The 20,907-nt window shown below is 36.2% G+C and overlaps 1 protein-coding gene across 3 annotated transcripts in view; it reads left to right on the top strand.

Annotated features, from left to right (window-relative positions):
* BICC1 (BicC family RNA binding protein 1) overlaps positions 1-20,907 on the top strand; it is a 265,578-nt gene that overhangs the window by 218,205 nt on the left and 26,466 nt on the right. For all 3 annotated transcript variants that reach the window (XM_079138139.1, XM_079138138.1, XM_079138140.1), the window contains exons 4-11: positions 8,182-8,261; positions 10,190-10,348; positions 11,541-11,594; positions 12,130-12,324; positions 12,550-12,801; positions 15,802-15,933; positions 18,218-18,404; positions 20,221-20,382. In XM_079138139.1, coding sequence (XP_078994265.1) covers positions 8,182-8,261; positions 10,190-10,348; positions 11,541-11,594; positions 12,130-12,324; positions 12,550-12,801; positions 15,802-15,933; positions 18,218-18,404; positions 20,221-20,382 — 1,221 coding nt within the window. The remainder of the gene's footprint in view (positions 1-8,181; positions 8,262-10,189; positions 10,349-11,540; positions 11,595-12,129; positions 12,325-12,549; positions 12,802-15,801; positions 15,934-18,217; positions 18,405-20,220; positions 20,383-20,907) is intronic.

Here is a 20,907-nt window from a genome sequence, read left to right as displayed (position 1 = left end):
GGTGGCTAGTTGCCCATGACTTGAATTCTCACTTCCTGATCATCAAAGTGACTTGCCAACCAAAAGGAAATGTGATCAAAATAGCAGACATAGTAGATGGCATCACATTTGAGCTGTGGATGCTTGTAATTCCAGTGGCTCAGGAGGCTGAGGCAGGAAGATTGCAAGTTCAAAGCCAGTCTCAGCAAATTAGGAAGATCCTGTCTCAAAATAAACCATAAAAAGGGCTGGGGATGTGACTCAGTGACTAAACACTCCTGGGTGCAATCCCTGGTACAAAAAAAAAAAAAAAAAAGTCCAAACTATGACTTTGATACAAAATCACACATTCTTTGAGTGTGTGAAACAAAAGGAAAGGTCAAGTCACCATCTCTGAGGCTGGTTGTCACCAACATTTGAAACTGCTCTTTGTCCACCCAGAAGCAGAAGAGCACTACGTTAGACACAGTTGTGTTAACCATCTAGTGCTTATGGTTCTTGGAAACATTTTAGATATTAGGTGAGGTACTTATCATGAGACACCAAAAAACTGTAAAATGAAGCTTATCAGACTAGTTTAAGAACCTTCTAATACTGTTTTTATACCAAAGAAATTTAGAATTTTAAGGAAGTACAGCAGTGATCTGACCACATTTCCATATTTTTGAAAAATAGATGATACTCCAGAGATTCAGTGACTTTTTCAAAGTAACAGAGTTTGTTAATGGCTAACTTGGGATTGATTGTGGAGTCCACATATTTCTGCCACAATATGAAGGGAATCTGTAGCCAACTGCAAAGTTAGTCATTAAATGTTAGTGCATGTGTATTATGTATATGGCGTTCCTGACTTTTCCCTATGTGATTGATTCCATGTCAGCCAATGCCCTCAAGATGTCTGAGGCTTTTACAGAGACTTGATGTGACTATTTGACAGAAATTCTAAACCTAGGGCCACAGTCTCGCTTATACAGGTTGAGCATTCATAATCCAAAAATCTGAAATCCAAAATGCTCTAAAATCTAAAACTTTTGAGGGATAACAAGACTTTCCACAACTAGGAAATTGCACACCTGACCTCATGGGACTGTTGTAGACAAAAAACAAGACACTAATTTAAAAAAAAGAAAGAAAGAAAAAAACTGTAGTTAAATAGAAAGATCAGTAGAGTAGAGGGAAGGGAACAGGGGAAGTGGGGAGAGCAGGGAAAGGGGAAATACTGGGGACCGAATTAGAACAAATTATATTTTGTGATTTTGTAATTATGACAAAATGAACCTTAATGTTATGTATAACTAAAAAGAACCAATTAAAAACACAGGCATGTTAAAAAGTGTAAAAAATTAATTTCAGACTGTGTGTATAAGGAGTATATGAAACAAATCAATTTTATGTTTAGACTTGGATCCCATTCTACATATACAAATATTCTCAAATCTGAAGGAAAAAAATTGAAACATTTCCAGTTCTAAACCTGATTGAGACTAACAAACAAAACTGGCTATTACTATTCTGGAACTGTATATTGCTGGTGGCAGAAGCAGGAGCTGCTGCCTTTTGCTTGTGACAGTCCTGGTGCTAAGTTAATGTCTCCATTGGTTGTAGAAGCCAAAGCTCTTCAGGAAGAAATTAAACTTGAAACAAAAGTGGAAGGAGCTCTGAGTCAGGGAAAGTGAATTCTGTTCCCTGATCTTTTCTTTATGGATTCAGGACTTTTTTTGATATTTGATATGCATAAATGTATGAAAGCCTTCCTGATTTCAGGCCACAGTTTAAAACTTTCTCCTATTAAAAAAAGTAAAACTCTGATAGGATGATTTTATTTTGGGGTGTTGTAAGTAGAAGGAGGGGGAATGAGTCAAACAAGGGATCTTCTGTTGCTTTCTCTAGCAACATGCTGAGAATGAAAGACTGAATTTGGGAGGTTGAATTTTTCACTCAGCAGCACTCAATCATGGACCCAGGAAAGTAGCAGAAACAGATTGGTGGTGAAAGATTGATGGCTTAAATTCATCATATGTCAGTAGTATGTTACTGACATAGTGCAGTAATTACAAATGGCTGACATCAGTATTTTCTGTAGGTTTTGCTGTGAGATAGGAATGAAGTAGAAGGAGGTGTAGGCTTGAGGAGAGAAGGAAAAGACAATAAGACAATGATTCTAGGGACGGGAAGGTCTCCAAGAATGCAAAACTGGAGAGAAGAAACCAGAGTACCGAGAGATAATCTTTTTAAAACCATAACTAAGCTTCACTTAAATTCCTGCAAACATCCCAGGTCTTTTAAATATTTATATTTTATTGAAAATATGATTTTAGCAGTTGTTCCATGAAAACAATTGTTACTTTATCAAATCCTTATGAATTTCCAGATAGAAGTCATAAGAACCCTTTGTAAAAAAAGTTGAACTGTACAAAAAGGATACATTTTCTTCTTTATTTTTTAGTGTTCACATATCAAATATCCATTTCATTGCATGTCCATGGCAGTTCCAAGTTAACTTAGCAAAGGTGGGATTGCTGTCTGGTCTTCCTCTATTCCAGTGGACAAGACACCAGAGAGGTGAGCAGATGACTGGAACAGGAATCTAAAAACCAAAAATCTGAGGAATATCTGACACTTCTCATATTTCATACAGGTACTAAGGTCGGAATATCTGAAGTCAGAATTATTTGGAGGAATGTAGGTCTAATGGTTAATGTGGGTATGAGATTTAGACTTTTCCTACAACTCTCCATCTCCTTTGTCTGCATTTATCCACTACCTGCAATATGGGAGCCATCAGTTTATTCAGCAATGTTGTGCTGAGTACTTGCCACTTGTTTGACCCTATGACTGTCCATCCCTGTGTTCAGGGATTTTTGAGGATTAGTTAAAGTAATTAGTATTATTTTTAGAGGAAGTGTCTCAAAACTTTCCAACTTTCATGTCTAAATTTGAGTTATCCTTAAAAGTAATTCATTGGGGGCAAGGGAAACTTAGAACAACAGCTCTCTCTCCCTCTCTCTCTCTCTCACACTCTATATGTATATGTATACAAACACACACACACACCACACACACATACATATACTCTTTTAAGCAAGGGTGAAACAAGAAAAAATTCAGCACTATAGCCATATTAGCCATCCAATTAATACATTTATTGTTTATGTTTAGCCATCTAAGACATTTAGCTAATACATCGTGTTTATTTTTCTCTGTCCTTATTACTCTTGATAATTTTAAGAATCACTCCCCCCACCCCCAACCCCTGACCCCCACCCAAACCAAAAAACCAACAAACCACTGATTTAGTTCCTGGAGAAAGTTTGATGTTAAGTATTGGTGTGTGTTGTCTCTGTGTTCACTGATAATTTACTTCTTGGGCACTAGATGGTGCTCTTTCACTTTGAAATAAAGTCCATTCTATCAAGGCTTTTTCTTTTTATCTGTTTATTGTTCAGTTGATACAGAGATGGTGGATAGATTCTTCCTTAAACTGAGTCTAAGGCTTCCTGGTGCATAGGAATTATAATGTGATTATCTCACCTGTAAAGTAGGAGGTTTACAGGTTATTATGCCTTTCATTACTTACCCTTAATTGTGTGTGTGTGTGTGTGTGTGTGTGTGTGAGAGAGAGAGAGAGAGAGACAGAGAGAGAGTGAGAGAGAATACTTATATCCTACAGAAGCGTTTGTTATGTTTATTGGGCCAATACATAGAGATTACAGTTAAAATTCTCATGTGATCTAATCTCTGGTTTCATATTCTTGGTTAAGAATCTCTTGGGAAACCAAGTATTTTAGCAGGTGCTGAGGTGAGTCTGACATGCAGGCCAGCTTTGAGAAGCTCTGGACTTGCCTCAGACAAATGCTATATTATGCATTTTCAGGTTGAATTAGTGTCGGTGTCAGCCAGCAGAAATGCAGACCCAAAGCTGGGAAAACTGGAAATCCATATGTAGTAGAATGAAATCTAACCCTTATCTCTTACCCTGTATAGAACTCAACTCAAAGTGAATCAAAGACTTAGGCATTAGATCAAGAAACCCTGCATCTGCTAGAAGAAAATGTAGGCCCAATATTCCCAACATGTTGGCAGAGGAACCAACTTCCTTAACAAGATTTCTAAGAAACAAGAATTAAAATCAACAGTTAATAAATGGGATGGCATAGATTAAAAATCTTCTTCACTTCAAAGGAAACAATCAAGAGTGTGAATAGAGAGCCTACAGAATGGGAGAAAATCTTTCCCACCTGATCCTCAGGGCATTAATCTCCAGGATATACAAAGAACTCAAAAACTTAACACCCCAAAAGTCCCCAAATCCCCTAATCAATAAATGGGCAAAGGAAATAAACAGATATTTTCTCAAAAGAAGAAATATGAATGGTCAACAAATATATGAAAAAATGTTCAAAATCTCTAGCAATTAGAGAAATGTAAATTAAAACTACCCTGAGATTTCATCTCCATTCAGAATGGCCATTATCAAAAATACAAGTAACAATAAACGTTGGCAAGGATATGGGGAAGAGAGTACTGTTTTAGTCGGATTTTCAGTACTGTGACTAAAGACCAGACAAGAACTATTTTAGAGGAGGAAAACTTTATTTAGGGGCTCACAGTTTGAGAGGTCTCAGTCCATAGACAGTTGGCTCAAGTTGAGGCAGAACATCATGGCAGAAGAATATGGTAGAGGGAAGCAGATCACATGATGATCATGAAACAAAGACTCCATTCACCAGATACCAAATATATACCCCAAAGGCTTGTCCCCAATGACCCACCTTCTCCAGCCCCGCTCTACCCGCCTTGCCTTTAGTTACCATTCAGTTAACCCCAGCGGGATTCATTGACTGATTGGATCAAGGTTCTTATAACCCAAACATTTCTTCTCTAAACCTTCTTGCATCCTCATACGTGAGCTTTTGGTGGACACATCACATCCAAACCATGGCAGATACACTTATACATTGTCATTGGAACTACAAATTGGTACAACCACTCTGGAAAACAATAAGGTGATTTCTGAAGGAACTAAGAATGGAACCAATTTATGACCCAGCTATCCCACTCCTCCCTATAGATTCAAAGGATTTTTTAAATCAGCATACTACAGCAACCCAGCCACATCAATGTTTATAGCAGCACAATTAACAGTATCCAAGCTATAGAACCAACCTGGGTTCCCTTCAGTAGAAGAAAGGATAAAGGAAATGTATGTGTGTATATGGAATACAATGGAATATTACTTGTATATAAAGAATGATAAAAAATTACTCTATGGCATTTGCTGGTAACTTGATTGAATAGGAGACTATCATGCTAAGTGAAATAAGCCAGTCCATAAAAGTCAAAGGTCAAATGTTTTTTTCTGGTTGTGGAAACTAATCCAAAAGAAGGGATGTTGGATTAAAAAAAAAAAATAGAAGAATTATCAGTGGAGTAGACAAAGGAGAATGAAGGAAAGGGAGGAGGGATGGGATAGGGAAAGATAGTGGAGTGAATCTGACCTAACTTTTCTATGTACGTATATGACTACACCCCAGTGAATCTCAACATCATATATATCCAAAAGACACTAAAAAAACCTATAAGTAAATGGCAGAAAGCTCAGTAAAGGGAAGGCAAGAGGGGAAGGAAAGGGGAAGTACTGGGGACTGAATTAGAACAAATTGCATTCCATGCTTTTATAATTATGTCAAAATGAATCCTGTTGTTATGCATAACTAAAAAGAACCAATAAAAATAAAAAAGAATACAAGATTAAATTAAAATGTAAAAATAAAGAAATGCAGTCTCAAGTTGAGGATAGTTAAGACTGAAATTTTGAATGTAGATAACTTTATATATAAATAATTGCATGGAGGAATTACAATGAATGTCGTAAGACTTGTGGAAGTAGGGGGAGAATTATCTAGCATGTTACAGAGAGAAGACCAACTGGTCCTTGTTAGGAGGCAGGAGGGAGCAAGCATTGCGAATAAGAGGCCATATTATGGGGTTCTCTCCCAACTTGTGGTGGTTGGCCATCCCTTGTGCCCTGCATTTAGGCCTCTTTATTTATAACACCTGATACTTAACATTTTAGAAAGTTTTGAACAATGTTAAGGTCTTTATTCATCACAATGTCCCTGTGACAGGGTGGATGTCAGAGGAGGGATTTAAAAACAGGATAAGGAGAGGTACCTAGACCAAGAGTCACCAGGAGGCACGGTCCAGGGAGCGGGCAGGGGCTGGAGGTGATGGTGCTGACGGAAGCCCGCTGCTGGGATGTATCCCTAAAGGCCAGAGCATTCCTGAACTCTGAAGCTTCATAGGGAGCTGCTGTTAACTGTGATTTCACCATCCTGGCCCTAAGAGTGGTTAACTCTAAGAAAATGTTCTTCCCCTTCCCTTCCTTTTTTCTCATTGCCAAATTGCACCTTAAGAATATGGTGGGCTTAGCCTGACATTGATTTTTACCTGGACTGGGATAGGGAGGTCACAGTATCAGGGGAGATATGTGTAGTGTAGCTAGAATCCCCACTCAATGATTCTGGTTCCTTATCCTAGAGAATTGATGCTTTATAAGAATTAAAGGACTCAGGCAGAAGAATATGTTAATTCTGAAAGGTACTCAGTATACATTCACAGTCCTTACGGGACATAAAGGATTTAGCTAAGAAGTCGGTACATCGTAGTCATAAGAGGCTTGAGGTTGTCAATGATGTGATAGTAACAATAAATTTTCCATTATTCAGCTTTATCACTGACACTAGTACATAGAGAACTTTCCCCTTCCCCAGAATGATCCCGGTCTGCATCAGGCTGACCTTAAAGTAACAGAACACCCAGATTTCTCAAGGACTTGAAAACTAGTTAGAAAATTGAAGAGCACATTCCTGCACTGGGGCTTTGGCTCTGCTGTTTCCTTCCACCTGGAAAATTCAGCTGCCCCAACTGTCTTGCCTCCTTTATGCCTTTACTCAGATCTTATTTTCTCAGAATCCTGAACACTCCTCTCCCTTTCCCATAGCTGGTACTCGTGACCCCTTTGACTTCCTTTCCTTTTCCCCCTTTAAAAAAAAATAATAATAATTCATGTATTTGGGGTTTTTTATTTGTTTTTTTAAATTTCTTTCACAAAATACTGCAAGCTCTCTATGTGGATAGGGGTCTTTTTTTTCCCCTGGATACATTTCCTGGTGCCTGGAGCAGTGCCTGGTGCAGGATAGATATTTAAAAAATATTTGTTAGATGAGCGAATGCTTTCCTATATAAAATTCAGTAATAAAGAATAGACACAGCATATGTTAGTAACTTGGTAAGAATCCGAGATAAGTAGTAAATATTTTTTATGAAAATTAATTTTTTCCCTCTGTTAACCCTAACCTTGAGGATGTCTTCTAAATTGGCACATAGTAGATTTAAAGTGTGGATCCAGAACTGGAAGACATTTTAATAACCAAGTCTCTGAGGGGTTTTGTGGGGCAAGTTACTAAACCAGTTCATGCCTTAGTTTTCTCTGTCAAAAAATAAATAAATAAATAAAAACTAACAAAGGTATGATGTGGATTCAAGAAATGTATTTAAACCCTTAGAATATGCCGTGGAATGTAGCAAGAACTCAATAAGTTAAATTTATAGATGGCTCATTTACTTAAAAAATAATTATGAAATCTGTGTTGCAGTTATGTACTTATTTTGCAAAAAATTAAAAATTAAAATTAAATTTGATAGCCTAGCTAGTTTTCAGAGGGAAAAGAAAGCCACAGATAAGTACACAATTTGGGCATTTTCCACATGTATGCGTGGGGGTGTTTTTTTTGGGGGGGGGGGTTTTGTGGTTTTTCTTTTGTTTTTTGTTTTTGAGTTTTTGGGGTCTTTTTGGTATTGGGGGATTGAACTCAGGGGCAGTCAACCACTGAGCCATAGCCCTGGCCTTTTTTTGTATTTTATATAGAGACAGTGTCTCACTGAATTGCTTAGTGCCTCTTGGTTGCTGAGGCTGACTTTGAACTTGAGATCCCCCTACCTCAGCCTCTGAGCCTCTGGGATTACAGGTGTGCACCTCCATACCCTAGCTCACGTGCTCATTTTTATTACAGTGATAACGCTTGTACAATGATACAAATATTGTAGAATCTCATTTTTTATGTTGTAACATTAGTTTTAAAACAGAGTTTGGGAAAGTTGGAGAATTTCCCATGAGCCTTTGTTTCTGGTTTCTTATAGATCCCCATATTAAGGTTTCTGGAAAAAAAGAAGATGTTAAAGAAGCCAAGGAAATGATCATGTCTGTCTTAGACACAAAAGTAAGTGAATATTAAGGACACTCAGATGTCAGAATCTTGTTTCTGCAAGGGCTGCTTCATGCCATTATGAAAGAATCATGTGGAGAAGAAAACCAGGAGAAAGGAATGGTGGGTTTTAAAATAAACATGTGTGTTTCTACAAAGGATATAAAGTTCTGTTTAATATTTGAGTAGGTTCACTCATGCTGGGCATTTGAATGACATTTATAAATACCCGTAACATATATATATACTCTTTGTGTATGTGGATAGGTATATATATGTGCATGTATTTATACCATCTTTAGAAATAGGCATTGGTGCTGCTTAATACAGTATATGATAAACTATGTAGGTAGCTGGGAGTGGTGGTCCACACCTGTAATCACAATGACTTGGGAGGCTGAGGCAGGAGGATCAAGTTCAAGGCCAGCCTTGTAACTTATATCCTATCTCAAAATAAAAAATAAAAAGGTCTGGGATGTAACTCAGTCGTAAAGTACCCATGGGTTCATTCTCCATTCATTTCCCTGTAAAGAAAAAAAATATTGTAGGAATTAGCATCTTGGCCTTCACCATCCCACTAGGAAGTCACAATGAATGAATCTTCTCTTTGTAGCTGTGTTTAGCATGATGGCATGAAATTTGATGCCTGCCCTTGTGCAGTTGGGTTTCTCTCTCCCACTGCAAGATACATAAAGAGAAATAGCAAGAATATTTAAATATGTGAACATTTGTACTAATTTATGAGAATTTACTTTCTTTTAACATATTTAAAGCACATTACATGTCAGGCACTTCACTAAGCACTTTATACATTTTACAAAGAGTAGTTTCAGTTTCATAACTAACTTAGCACAGAGATAGTAAGTAGTTTGCTCAAAATCCCCAAACTGTTAAGAGAGAAAGTGGGATTTATATCCAGGCTGTCTGATTGTTCACCACAATGAAATTGCTGCTTGGATTTCAATGGCATGGTCTCTAACCTGTTTTCCTTCTTTCTTTTGTTCTTTCAGTTTTTTAAAAATTATTTTTAAGAATTATTTATCTTATAATACTAAATATTTTAGAACACTCTCCAATAAAGAGGGATATTTTATTGTGTTTCAAAAGTTGCAAGAATTAAGTTTAAAAATCAAGATAACTAATGGATATAGATTTAAAAATAACAATATCGTCTTGTTAGACCACTTGTTAAGGACTGTTCAGTAATAGTTTTGTAAATGCAAAGAGGTTTCATATTGATCTTTATAGTTTTACGACATTCATCTACACAAATTAAGTGTATGAATTTCAGTATGTCCACTGTGTATTTATTCTTCATGTCCTGGAATTTTACATTTTGCTTTAATATGATTAATCTTAGTATTCATTTACTTAAGCCGTTTTGCTGTCAGCAGTCTATGCTTTATGATTTCTTCCTCGCCTTTCTTCTCACTAGCAAGAGTAATATATTTTATAAAGTTCAGCATACAGCAACATAGAAGTTGTGAAAATAACACTTGTAAATACTTTATTATTCACAGTTTATTTCTAGTTTTCTATTCTCTTGATTCCACATTCCTCTAACATGCATCTTTCATCTTGTAATTATGTTTTTATCTATTTTTAGTTATTTGAATTAAATCTTTCATGAATAATGTCTTTGAAGAACAAACTAGTAATTTATCTATAATTGTAGCTGACTTTATGTCTATTTTCCAAAAAATGATCTTGGTAAAGAATATTGGTCTATTCTGACAAATTTTTCTAAAAATGAGAATTTTTTAATTAGCCAAAGAGAAATTGATGGATTAAGCATTTTAGATTAAGATTATCTTATTAAGAAATCTGTAAGATTTTCTACGGGGGTCATTTTTGTTAGTACCAAAAAGCATTAAGACAATGTGTTTAGGGAGTTGTTCCTTCCTTTTTCATACACCAAGAAATAACACATTGTTTCTATGTAGAGCAATCGGGTCACATTGAAGATGGATGTTTCGCATACAGAGCACTCCCATGTGATTGGCAAAGGTGGCAACAATATTAAAAAAGTGATGGAAGAAACAGGATGTCACATCCACTTTCCAGATTCCAACAGGAATAATCAAGCAGAGAAAAGCAACCAGGTGATTATCTTTCCACATGAACTTTTATGGAATGAATTATAACCTTCATTTTCAGTATGCATATACTTTTTGAGAGATGAGAGTCAAAGATGTAACCATGTAAATGATACACAATACAGATTGTAAAAACCCCTGCAAGGAGATTGAAGGTGCTGTCTTTTTGAGGATGAATCATAGGTGGAACCTAAACTCTTGATCTCTAAGTGGCTGTAGATCAGGGAAGATTTGATGGTCATAAAATAGAATCCCTAAGAAAATGCTGAGAAAGCCTGTCATTCAGGAAAGGGTGTAGAAGTTTACCTAGTCCAGGACTTATCCATTCTCTGTAAAAACCCAGAAGATACTTACATCACCTTCTGAGAGACAGTGCATGAGTGTTTCTGTACATTGACTGAATTATGTTTCTGTCAAGTTCATATAATTCTTCTGTTTGGAACTCACCTGTCTACAGGTAAGCATTTTCAATACCGGAAGAACAGGTAGTGTTCATTGTGTTATTTGGAAGAGCATTATCTTTTCTAAGCTAATTACAAGACCAGAAACGGTTAGCCACAAAGGCACTAATTTGACAATGAATGTATGCATAAGGTACTAGATAGAAAGCCATGATAAAAGGCAAGCATATCATTCAAATTATCTAACAGCTGCTGTGGCATGGGCTTCAGCCATTAGAACAATGTTCTGGAGCTCCTGTACTCCCAGCCCAGTGTGAGACTAGTGCTTTAGTTGATGGATCAGGGGAAGGCTCAGGGATCCCAGGGAAAAGCTGGAAGAAGTGTGTTGGACCAGTGATTATTTACCAGCTGGTATGGGAGTTTACATTTTGAGAAATTGGTGTAGCCATATCATTGCATATTATTAGGTGTCTGGTATGCAAAGAGTTTAACAAGAGGGAGAAAAATGCCATGAGCAAGAAAAATTATAAAGGTGGCCCCATAGGGGCTGTGGAGCGTTAGGTAGGTACAAGGGATGATATAGATTAGATGACGTACATCATCTGAGATATCATTAAAATGCAAATTCTGTTAAACAGGTCTGGGATGGGACCTAAAATCTGTTATTTTTAATGAGCTCCCAACTAATGCTAATGCTGTTTGTTCCTGGATCACATTTTGAGTAACAAGGATGTAGATAACTAGAAAATCAGATGTGAGTTTGATTAAAATACATTAAACTGTATTTTCTTTTGCAGGTATCTATAGCAGGACAACCAGCAGGAGTAGAATCTGCCCGAGTTAGAATTAGGGTAACTATATATTATTCTTTAATATTATAAATCCATGTCAGCAACATTTGCATTATAAGGCATTAAAATATCATACATTACCATTTTATAACCAAATCATATTTTTAGTAAGTAGGAAATAGTGGCAAAAGTTGTTTTCATGTGCTTTATGGCATCCACTACTTTAATTTTTACTGTAGGTGTTTTATTATCAGTATTTTTAAAAAATAAAATTCTGTGTTACTCATAAACTTTTCTATTGATGATCTTTCTCAGAGATTTCTGAATTCATCTGACTCAGTTTCCCTGATGGTTTTAAATGATCCTATAGAGGCTTGAGGAAAAATACTACAGTTAGTGTGAGTCATAAGCTCTCAGGTTTCACAAAGGTTCCTTCCGTTTAAAATATTTTATATAGTCAACCTAAGCTTATGTCTACCATAAAAGCTATTTATGTTTTAAAATCCACCTTCAGAAAAGAGCAAATGACTCACACCCATCTCTGAATGTATAACGCTTTAACTGTATGCTTTGGGTTCTCATAATTTTGTTTTAGGAGCTGCTTCCTTTGGTGCTGATGTTTGAGTTACCAATTGCTGGAATTCTTCAACCAGTTCCTGATCCTAATTCCCCCTCTATTCAGCACATATCACAAACGTACAACATATCAGTATCATTTAAACAGCGTTCCCGAATGTATGGTGCTACTGTCATAGTACGAGGGTCTCAGAATAACACGAATGCTGTGAAGGTAAATGACTTAGATTATTCCCAGTACTATAAAATTGCAAATCATGCAAATTTTATTTTTAAAGGATATTAGACTAATTTGTTTTCCAGAATTTTTCTTTGTGTTACATTTGAATTTACAGAATGTGCTATATTTTCCCATAACTGTTAAAAGTACAGTAGGCTATTTCCCTATATATGGGCAGGTATATTTTATAGGATAATTTCCCTCCCATCCTTCTACCAGGAAGGAACTGCCATGCTGTTAGAACATCTTGCTGGGAGCTTAGCATCAGCTATTCCTGTGAGCACGCAATTAGACATTGCAGCCCAACATCATCTCTTTATGATGGGTCGAAATGGGAGCAACATCAAACATATCATGCAGCGAACGGGTGCTCAGATCCACTTTCCTGATCCCAGTAATCCACAGAAGAAATCCACCGTCTACCTCCAGGGCACCATTGAGTCTGTCTGTCTTGCAAGGCAATATCTCATGGTAAGGTTACTGAAATTAGTGTTGTGATTTTTTAAGAATTTTTTTTGGATACAGTGTTTGTCGTTGTATTCACTATACTCATTTGATGTTTAAGAAAGCACTTTGGAAGCCTGGTCAAATAGAATAGTTTCATGGTAAAAGGAATTAAAGAATAAAGTTCATAGTGCCTCAGTAAGCTTAATTTCATTGTATAGGTGATTTTCTTGCAGTGTTGTTTTTAACTGAGACTAAACACAGAAGAGACTGCAGTGAAATAATTGACTGTCTTATGGCATGGATGGTAGGTGATTATTTCAAGACATATAGTTCCACTGTACCATTTCACTTGACAGAAATTTCTTCTGTTTAAGCAGAAAAATTAAAATGCTATTTAAGTTTCATCCTCAAAGAGATCATGTTCCAAAACCTGAAACCTGTGTACATTTCACAAATTACTGATATTATTAAATATAACTTGTCATGAATTTTAGTGTTACTTATTGAAGAAAAACAACAAAACTATATGCTATACAGTAGTGCTTCTGATTTGTAATTTAGTGTTTCCCTTCTTCTATAGATTAATGTATAGTAACAAAATGGATGGACATAATATTCTTGTTAAAATATTGTTTTCTCTTGTTCATTGCTCACCCTTTAGTGATATTTGAATCAGTAAGCATCAGGTGTGACCTTTGCTGCCATTAACTTGCAGAATTCATTTTTGAGAAACTTTCAGAAAATCCAGATTTGTATTGTTGACTCCATTCCTCTGACAGATGAAAACTTGTTATATAATCGCTAAGGATTGCAATATACTTTTGAGAAATTTTTTTTTTTTTGTAAATATTCTCTTTCTTTTTGGACAAGTTTGTTTTATCAGGTAATTTTTAATATACTACTCATTAGGTATATTCATAGTCATATCCAAGAATTGTTATCATTATTCTTCAAATTTTCTTCTTCCCACGTTCTCTAGATGTTATTTTTTAGTTCAGTGAACCTTTTCAAGCATTCTGTGTGGTTATGATTTCACATTCATACTTCAGTCACACCTGTTATTGCACAATGTTGAAAGAAGGGAGAGAAAAATTAAAAGGTTTTACCTGTATTTTAGTTACCTTTTTATATAGTACTATCCTGAAAAATATTTTTATCTACAAGTTTAACAGTACATAGGATTTTATTTTAATCCTGTTTTCTTTATTTGTTCTAATTAGTTATACATGACAGTAGAATGCATTTTGACACATCATATATAAAGGAGTATAACTTCACATTTTTCTGGTTGGACATGATGTGGAATTACACTGGTCGTGTAGCCATATATGCATATAGGGTAACAATGTCAGATTCATTCTATTACTCTTCCTACCCCCATAGCCCCTCCATTCACTCCTCTCTGCCTAATCCAGAGTACCTCTGTTCTTCCCTAGCCCACCCCCTCTTATTGTGAATTAGCATCCACATATCAGAGAAAACATTTGACCTTTATTTTTTGAGATTAGCTTATTTCTCTTAGCATGATATTCTTGAGCTCCATCCATTTACCTGCAAATACCATAATTTCATTCTTTAAAACTGAGTAATTTTCCATTGTGTCTATGTACAACATTTTCTTTATCCATTCATCTGTTGAAAGGCATCTAGGTTTGTTCCATAGTTTGGCTATTGGGAATTGAGCTGCTTTAAAAAATTGATGTGGCTGTATCAATGTATTATGCTGATTTTAAGTCCTCTGGGTATAAACCAAGGAGTGGGATAGATGGGTCAACTGGTGGTTCCATTTCAAGTTTTCTGAGGAATCTCCATACTACTTTTCTTAAGGGTTGCACCAATTTGCAGTCCCACCAGCAATGTAAGAGTGTACCTTTTCCTCCACATCCTTGCCAAATTTATTGTTGCTTGTATTCTTGATAATTGCCATTCTGACTGGAGTGAGATGAGATTTTAGAGTAGTTTTGATTTGCTTTTCTGTAATTGCTAGAGGTGTTGAATGTTTTTACATATATTTGTTGATGGATTGTATTTCTCCTGTGAAGTGTCTGTTCAGTTCCTTAGCCCATTTGTTGATTGGTTTATTTGTCTTTTTGATGTTGAGTTTTTTGAGTTCTTTATATATCCTGTAGCTTAAGGCTCTATCTGAGGTGCAAAGGTAAAGATTTTCTTTAATCCTCTATGTTTAACATTAGCTTCTCCTGGTACATGTGTACCAAATCTAATAACCAGCAAGCTAGCACTGAATGGTAACCCGGGCATCAGAAAACAGGTTACAATGTTCCTATATTCCTCAGAGATTAGAGGCCAGGAAGAATGCATCAGAGGCAAAAAAGCCCAAACAAAACTGCAGTGCTAAATTGGGAACTGTTGAAGGAGGAACAGCAGTTACAGTTCACTCCAGGAAGGAGACAGGGCCTGAGCTGCCACAGAAAGCAAGTAGAACTTGGGTGATAAAAAAACCCCTGAAGAGTTAAGATTCCACAAGAAAGGATCTACTGAAGGGATAACGATAAGCTAGCCTGGCCTGGAGGAAGGGGCAGACTTTCAGGCAGATGCATCTGTGGTGGGACAGGCAAGGCCAGGCTCAAAACATGGAGCTCTTTAAATGCCAGTGCTTGTTTAGCTTTCATTCAGGACGCAGTAAAAGCCACCACTTTTGTGTTGAGCCAAGACACAAGATTAGTACCCTTGATGTGGTTGAGAATCTCATTTCTACCACCCCTGACAAAACTGAAGTCAGAGAATGAAGGAATTTTCCAAAGTGGAGAGTGCGTTTAAAAAAAAAAAAAAAAATTAGGGCCAAAACCAGAAACTCAAGATACACAGTTTTGTTATCTAAAAAATAATTTCCTCCCCCTCAACATTATTCCCCTACCAGCCCTCCAAACTATGTGAAAATGTATAATTTAACTTTAATACTCTGGTTTGTTCTTTAAATCTATAATATATTGCATTATTTGTAGGCATGTCAAATTTTCAGATTTTGAAATTAACTCCTACACATTCTATTGTGATATTTTCTAGGGTTGTCTTCCTCTTGTGCTGATGTTTGATATGAAGGAAGAAATTGAAGTAGATCCACAGTTCATTGCTCAGTTGATGGAACAGCTTGATGTCTTTATCAGCATTAAACCAAAGCCAAAGCAGCCTAGCAAGGTTGGTTCAGTCTGGATCCAGGGAATCATGTATCATATCATTCTGTACAGTTTTATTTTGCATACAAGTATGTATTTACATTTACATGGAACTAATACTCTCATCTGTGTTATACATGTAGTGATAGCAATATTTGATTTGTAATACCATTTTTGATCATCATTTTCTTTATGTATTTGTTGGGTTTTGTAGTAGGTTTTTTTAAACCATTATTTTTCTATAAATATATGTGAAGGAAAGAGAAAACTTTTTTTTTTTCTTGCAATAATGGTAACTTTAAAGCTTTACTTATTTGCCAGAGAATTGATTAGACTCTGTGTGTGTGTGTGTGTGTGTGTGTGTATGTATGTGTGTGTATACACATATCCAAAGCAATTAAAAAACAAGAGCACTACTATATGCCAGTCACAGTGCCAGCCCTAATAATTTGAAAAACATTTGTCCATTCTTTGTAATAAAGACTTTAACAAGAGTCTTAAACCTTCTTATAACATTTTCTCTAAGATATTGCAAAAACTCAACAATTTCAAGTAAGGTAAAAATTTCATGAATAAATGTTACATTAAGTGCTAGTGAGAATGTGAGGAAACAGGAATGTTCCTACAGTGAAAATTAGCAGAGCCATTTGCAGAACAATTTGAGACCACCTGATCACACAACTGATTCCTACTTGAAGCCATTGTACCTCTAGTTACACACACTGAAGACATATTTGCACCACAGGCCAAATTCAATGTTGCTGAGTGAAAAAAATAATAAATTGCATGACAGCATGTACTAAATGGTACACGGTTCTTGTATGTATGTGCATTTATTTTCTAAAGTGCAAGCATCATCTGGAAGGGTCACAACAAATTCATGATGAGATGACTTTGGACTAGGAGTGAAGAAAATGAAATTAGGAAACAGGGAAGGAATGCTATGCTCAGTTTCAACAGAGTCAGAAACAAATAAGTTTTATTTATGGTGCTGAGCACACAGATGCTGTATTAACCGTGGTTTTCTATGTTTAAAAAAAATTCTGATAAAAGAATTTTAAAAATGTAACTGTTAAGTTTATGAAGTTCAGAAAAAATGTTTAATTCCTGAACTGAATTGAGTTCCTTAATTTATTATAGTAGGTAACACCAAATGGGTGTGCCTTTTGTTTTTTAATTTCTAAACTGGAAACATTATCATATATGTATAATGGTTTGTATGTAATATAAGGTAACTTTGTATATGTATAAATACTATAATATTTATTATCCAACCGAAGAAAAAGAATCATACCTTTTTCAAAAGAAAGCTTTAAAGAAAAAGCCCTGATTCTAAGTGAACTTGATATAGTGAGTTGAAATTTAGATAACAGGACATTAGTTTTCTGTATTGTGAAGCTACATGTCTGACTGATCTGAGTTAACAAGACTTAGTATAGATACCAGGGCTAAAAGGTAAAGACTTGAAGAGATATTCAAGGACTCATGCATATAAAGATGGACAGGCACAAGAATTCCAGGAGTTCAGGAAAAAAATGGTCAGGTGTCAGGGAAAAATAGATTGCCCCTCAAAAATCGGAAACCTTACAGCATCCCCTGGCCATTTAATTACACCTGCCTGGCCTGACTCCAATTACTGCTTTAACTACTTTCTTAGACACAAATTTTCTTTACTCTCCATTGGAACTTTTCCCCTTAGAGTTCACATTTCCAATTTTCTAGATGAGTCCATTGAGAGAGAAGAAAGATTTGTTATGTAGAATTTTCTTTTACCATGTGCTCAGTGAGAAGGAATGGTATCTCAAGGTCAGTCAACTAATAGACTATAAATATCAAACATCAGTGGCTGTTGTTATGCAGCCTGTATGTTCTGACAAGTTTGGTTTGGTTTGTAAAGGTAAGATAAAGCTGGCAGAACTTTAATGTAAAGACAAGAGGCTATGGAGAGGGTCTGGAGTTCCAGTCCTCCTGCTGTCCTCTGCAGCTATGCCATGACCTTGACCAAATCTCTTAACTTACTGAATATGAACAATGATCCCACCCCATAAGGTTTTGTTGATAAATGGAATATTTGTGCAGCTTCCATCAGTTTCCCAGAACACAGGACACATGCAATAAATGGTAACTAACATTTTCAGCTTTACCAAAAGTTAAGAAATGAGGGCTTAGGATTTGCAGCTGATTTTAAAGCGGCATTAACATACCCCAAGTGGAATTAATAACATACTCACTTTTCACCCTCCATTCCCCCGTTCATTATAGATTTCTCGCATGTCACTTTTTCTCCCCATTATGTGTTTTCATAGTCTGTGATTGTGAAAAGTGTTGAGCGAAATGCCTTAAATATGTATGAAGCAAGGAAATGTCTCCTCGGACTTGAAAGCAGTGGGGTTACCGTAGCAACCAGTCCATCCCCAGCATCGTGCCCTGCCGGCCTGGCATGTCCCAGCCTGGATATCTTAGCTTCAGCAGGCCTCGGACTCACTGGACTAGGTATAAAATTTATTGTTACAGTGCTTCTCAGTCACTGGGGAAATGCTTATCTGATTCCCTTTCTTTCTACCATTTGGGTTTATATTTAAATGCTATTTTTAATTTTTTCTTCTTCCGGCCCTAAGATCAGGTAAAAAGCAACACAACTCAAAGCAATTTGTTTTGTGGTTTTCACTGTTGTCGTTAGGCTCTTAGGATTTTGGTTACCCAGATTTTTCCTGTGTTGGCATAAATAATCAAGATCTGACTTTTACTTTCAGTGACTGTTTGTTCTTCTAAATTAAGAATGCCACTAAGATTGAAGTGAGCAGGCTCACTAATTTATGGGTTTGTTCTCTCTTGCATTTGCAATATTGCCATCAGTCCCTAGAGATAAAGATTATCCAGTTTGCTTTTGAAAAAGTAATTGCAAATCTGTATGAGAGGTGGGGAGAGCGGAAGGTGAAAACAATCAGAGCTGCACCCCAAGCGATTAGGCCTGCCAAGCCAGACACAAAGGGATCCTAGTCACCAAGGGAAGCAGAGGAACCTGTATCTAAAGCAATAGAAAAGTAAATGAACAATCTCTCTGAGTGCTTTGGTTTATTAAGAAAACAGGGTGAGCCACTTAATAGTCATAGTGATATTTATGGCCTCATCTATGAATTGCAATCTTACAGGCTGATGTTAGTTGCTCTCTAATAGTTATGTTAGGTTCACCACTTCTTTGCACATTTCTCAGTTGCTTTTATGTGAAAATCTAATACAGTAACCCTAGTAAATCACTCCACCTCTTTCAGTGCTGATCTGAGGCACAAAAAATATTTTCAGCAATCTTTAAAATATTTTTCTAATATTTGTTTTTGCTTTTAAAAATATGATAATAATATGATTATGAATCCAATGAGCCATTCCTAGACACCATTAAATTAAAGAGGGTTTTTTTTTCCCTTTGTCTCTCGTCTACCAAAGTTATTCCTTCCACAGGGACCTGAACAGTCATAATAACATAGCAATGCCTATGAACCAGGAAATACCAGTCAGGTAACTTAGCAGGAACCAAATTTATCTTGCACTACAGAGAAAGTGAGCAAAGATCAGAGTTACTGAATTTTAAAAGTGTATTCATGGCTATACCCATCCTGTAAGACCTCTACTTTATATGCATTCCTAGAAACATATGCAAATGCATATTTTATTTTAGAACATATTTCAAATAACAGAAGCAAAACCTCATTAAGTTAATCAAGCATCAAATTCTTAAACCAAAAACCAAAATTTTTTTTCTATAAGGATAGGTTTTATCATTGGGATGAAACTGAAAGAAGTCATGGTCATGTATGTGTTCTGAGGTACATATAAGAACTGTTCCAGACAGCTCTGCCTATCTACAAAGGGCCCAAATGGACCCATTATACCACAAGAAAACTTTCCCCAGTTACTACTAAATGTAAGTGCTTTGAAAAGCATTTGTTTGAAAGCAGATGACAAGTGAGTTATGCAGAGAAATAAAAATGAATCCCCACTTGTTCATCCTCACTAGCCAACAAGAATGCAAAGCCCCTTGTGGGGCTTAGTGACCCTGACTGCTATCCTGGTTTGGGCACATCTGTCTTCCCTTTTCTGACAGCGTCTATTTGTGGGTTAGCTGGTTTCTGTGCTGGAGTTGTATAAAGAAATATTTCATGTAGATATTTGAAAGAAAATCTGTCATCTATATTTCATATTTAGAAAATAGAGATTATATTGATGTGCATTCCAGATGGCAACATAGGTGCCATGTCTATTTGGAAAATCTTGAATTCATGTGTATTAACTTTACATTCATTTATTGCAGGTCTTTTGGGGCCAACCACCTTATCGCTAAACACTTCAACAAACCCAAACTCACTCCTGAATGCTCTTAATAGCTCAGTCAGTCCTTTGCAAAGTCCAAGTTCTGGCACCCCTAGCCCCACATTATGGGCACCCCCACTTGCTAATACTTCAAGTGCCACAGGTCAGTATCATGCAAGTGTAATCAAAGGCATGTGTTCTTAGGTATTATCAGTTTTGAAATAAAATATACAAATGATTCAGTTTCTTTAGGGAAAAACTATGGTTCAGACCTCCAACAAAACAGAACTCCCCTGATGTGTAAATTAGTTAAAATGAAACAAAACAAAGAATGAATTTTTCACAAGTAAAATGTAGTCTTCAAATGGGATAATCAGAGTAGGGAAAAGGGCTTGATGTGCAGGGAGCAGTGGCCAAGGCAGGCTGCCAGCCTGGCAATTGGAAAACAGGCTTTGTGCTCCCTTACTCATTTCCTTATCTGTATAGAGAATGACTTAGAATAAACATTCTCAAAGGTGGTACTTCACTTTAACATTCTTGTATGTTTTTATAGTAATGTTAAATCTATAGAGATATTAAAATTGAATTATCTTCTAAATTTTCAGCAAAAAACATTTAGTTATTATTACTAAAAACAGCACTAGTTTGTGAGTTTTTTCTTGTCTAACATCTCTATGAAATGTTACCA

The sequence above is a fragment of the Sciurus vulgaris genome, assembly GCF_902686455.1.
Source record: "Sciurus vulgaris genome assembly, chromosome: 4".
In the NCBI taxonomy this organism is placed as follows: Eukaryota; Metazoa; Chordata; class Mammalia; order Rodentia; family Sciuridae; genus Sciurus; species Sciurus vulgaris.
Note: the sequence above shows the minus strand (reverse complement) of the source record. Positions and strands in the feature narration are given on the sequence as shown.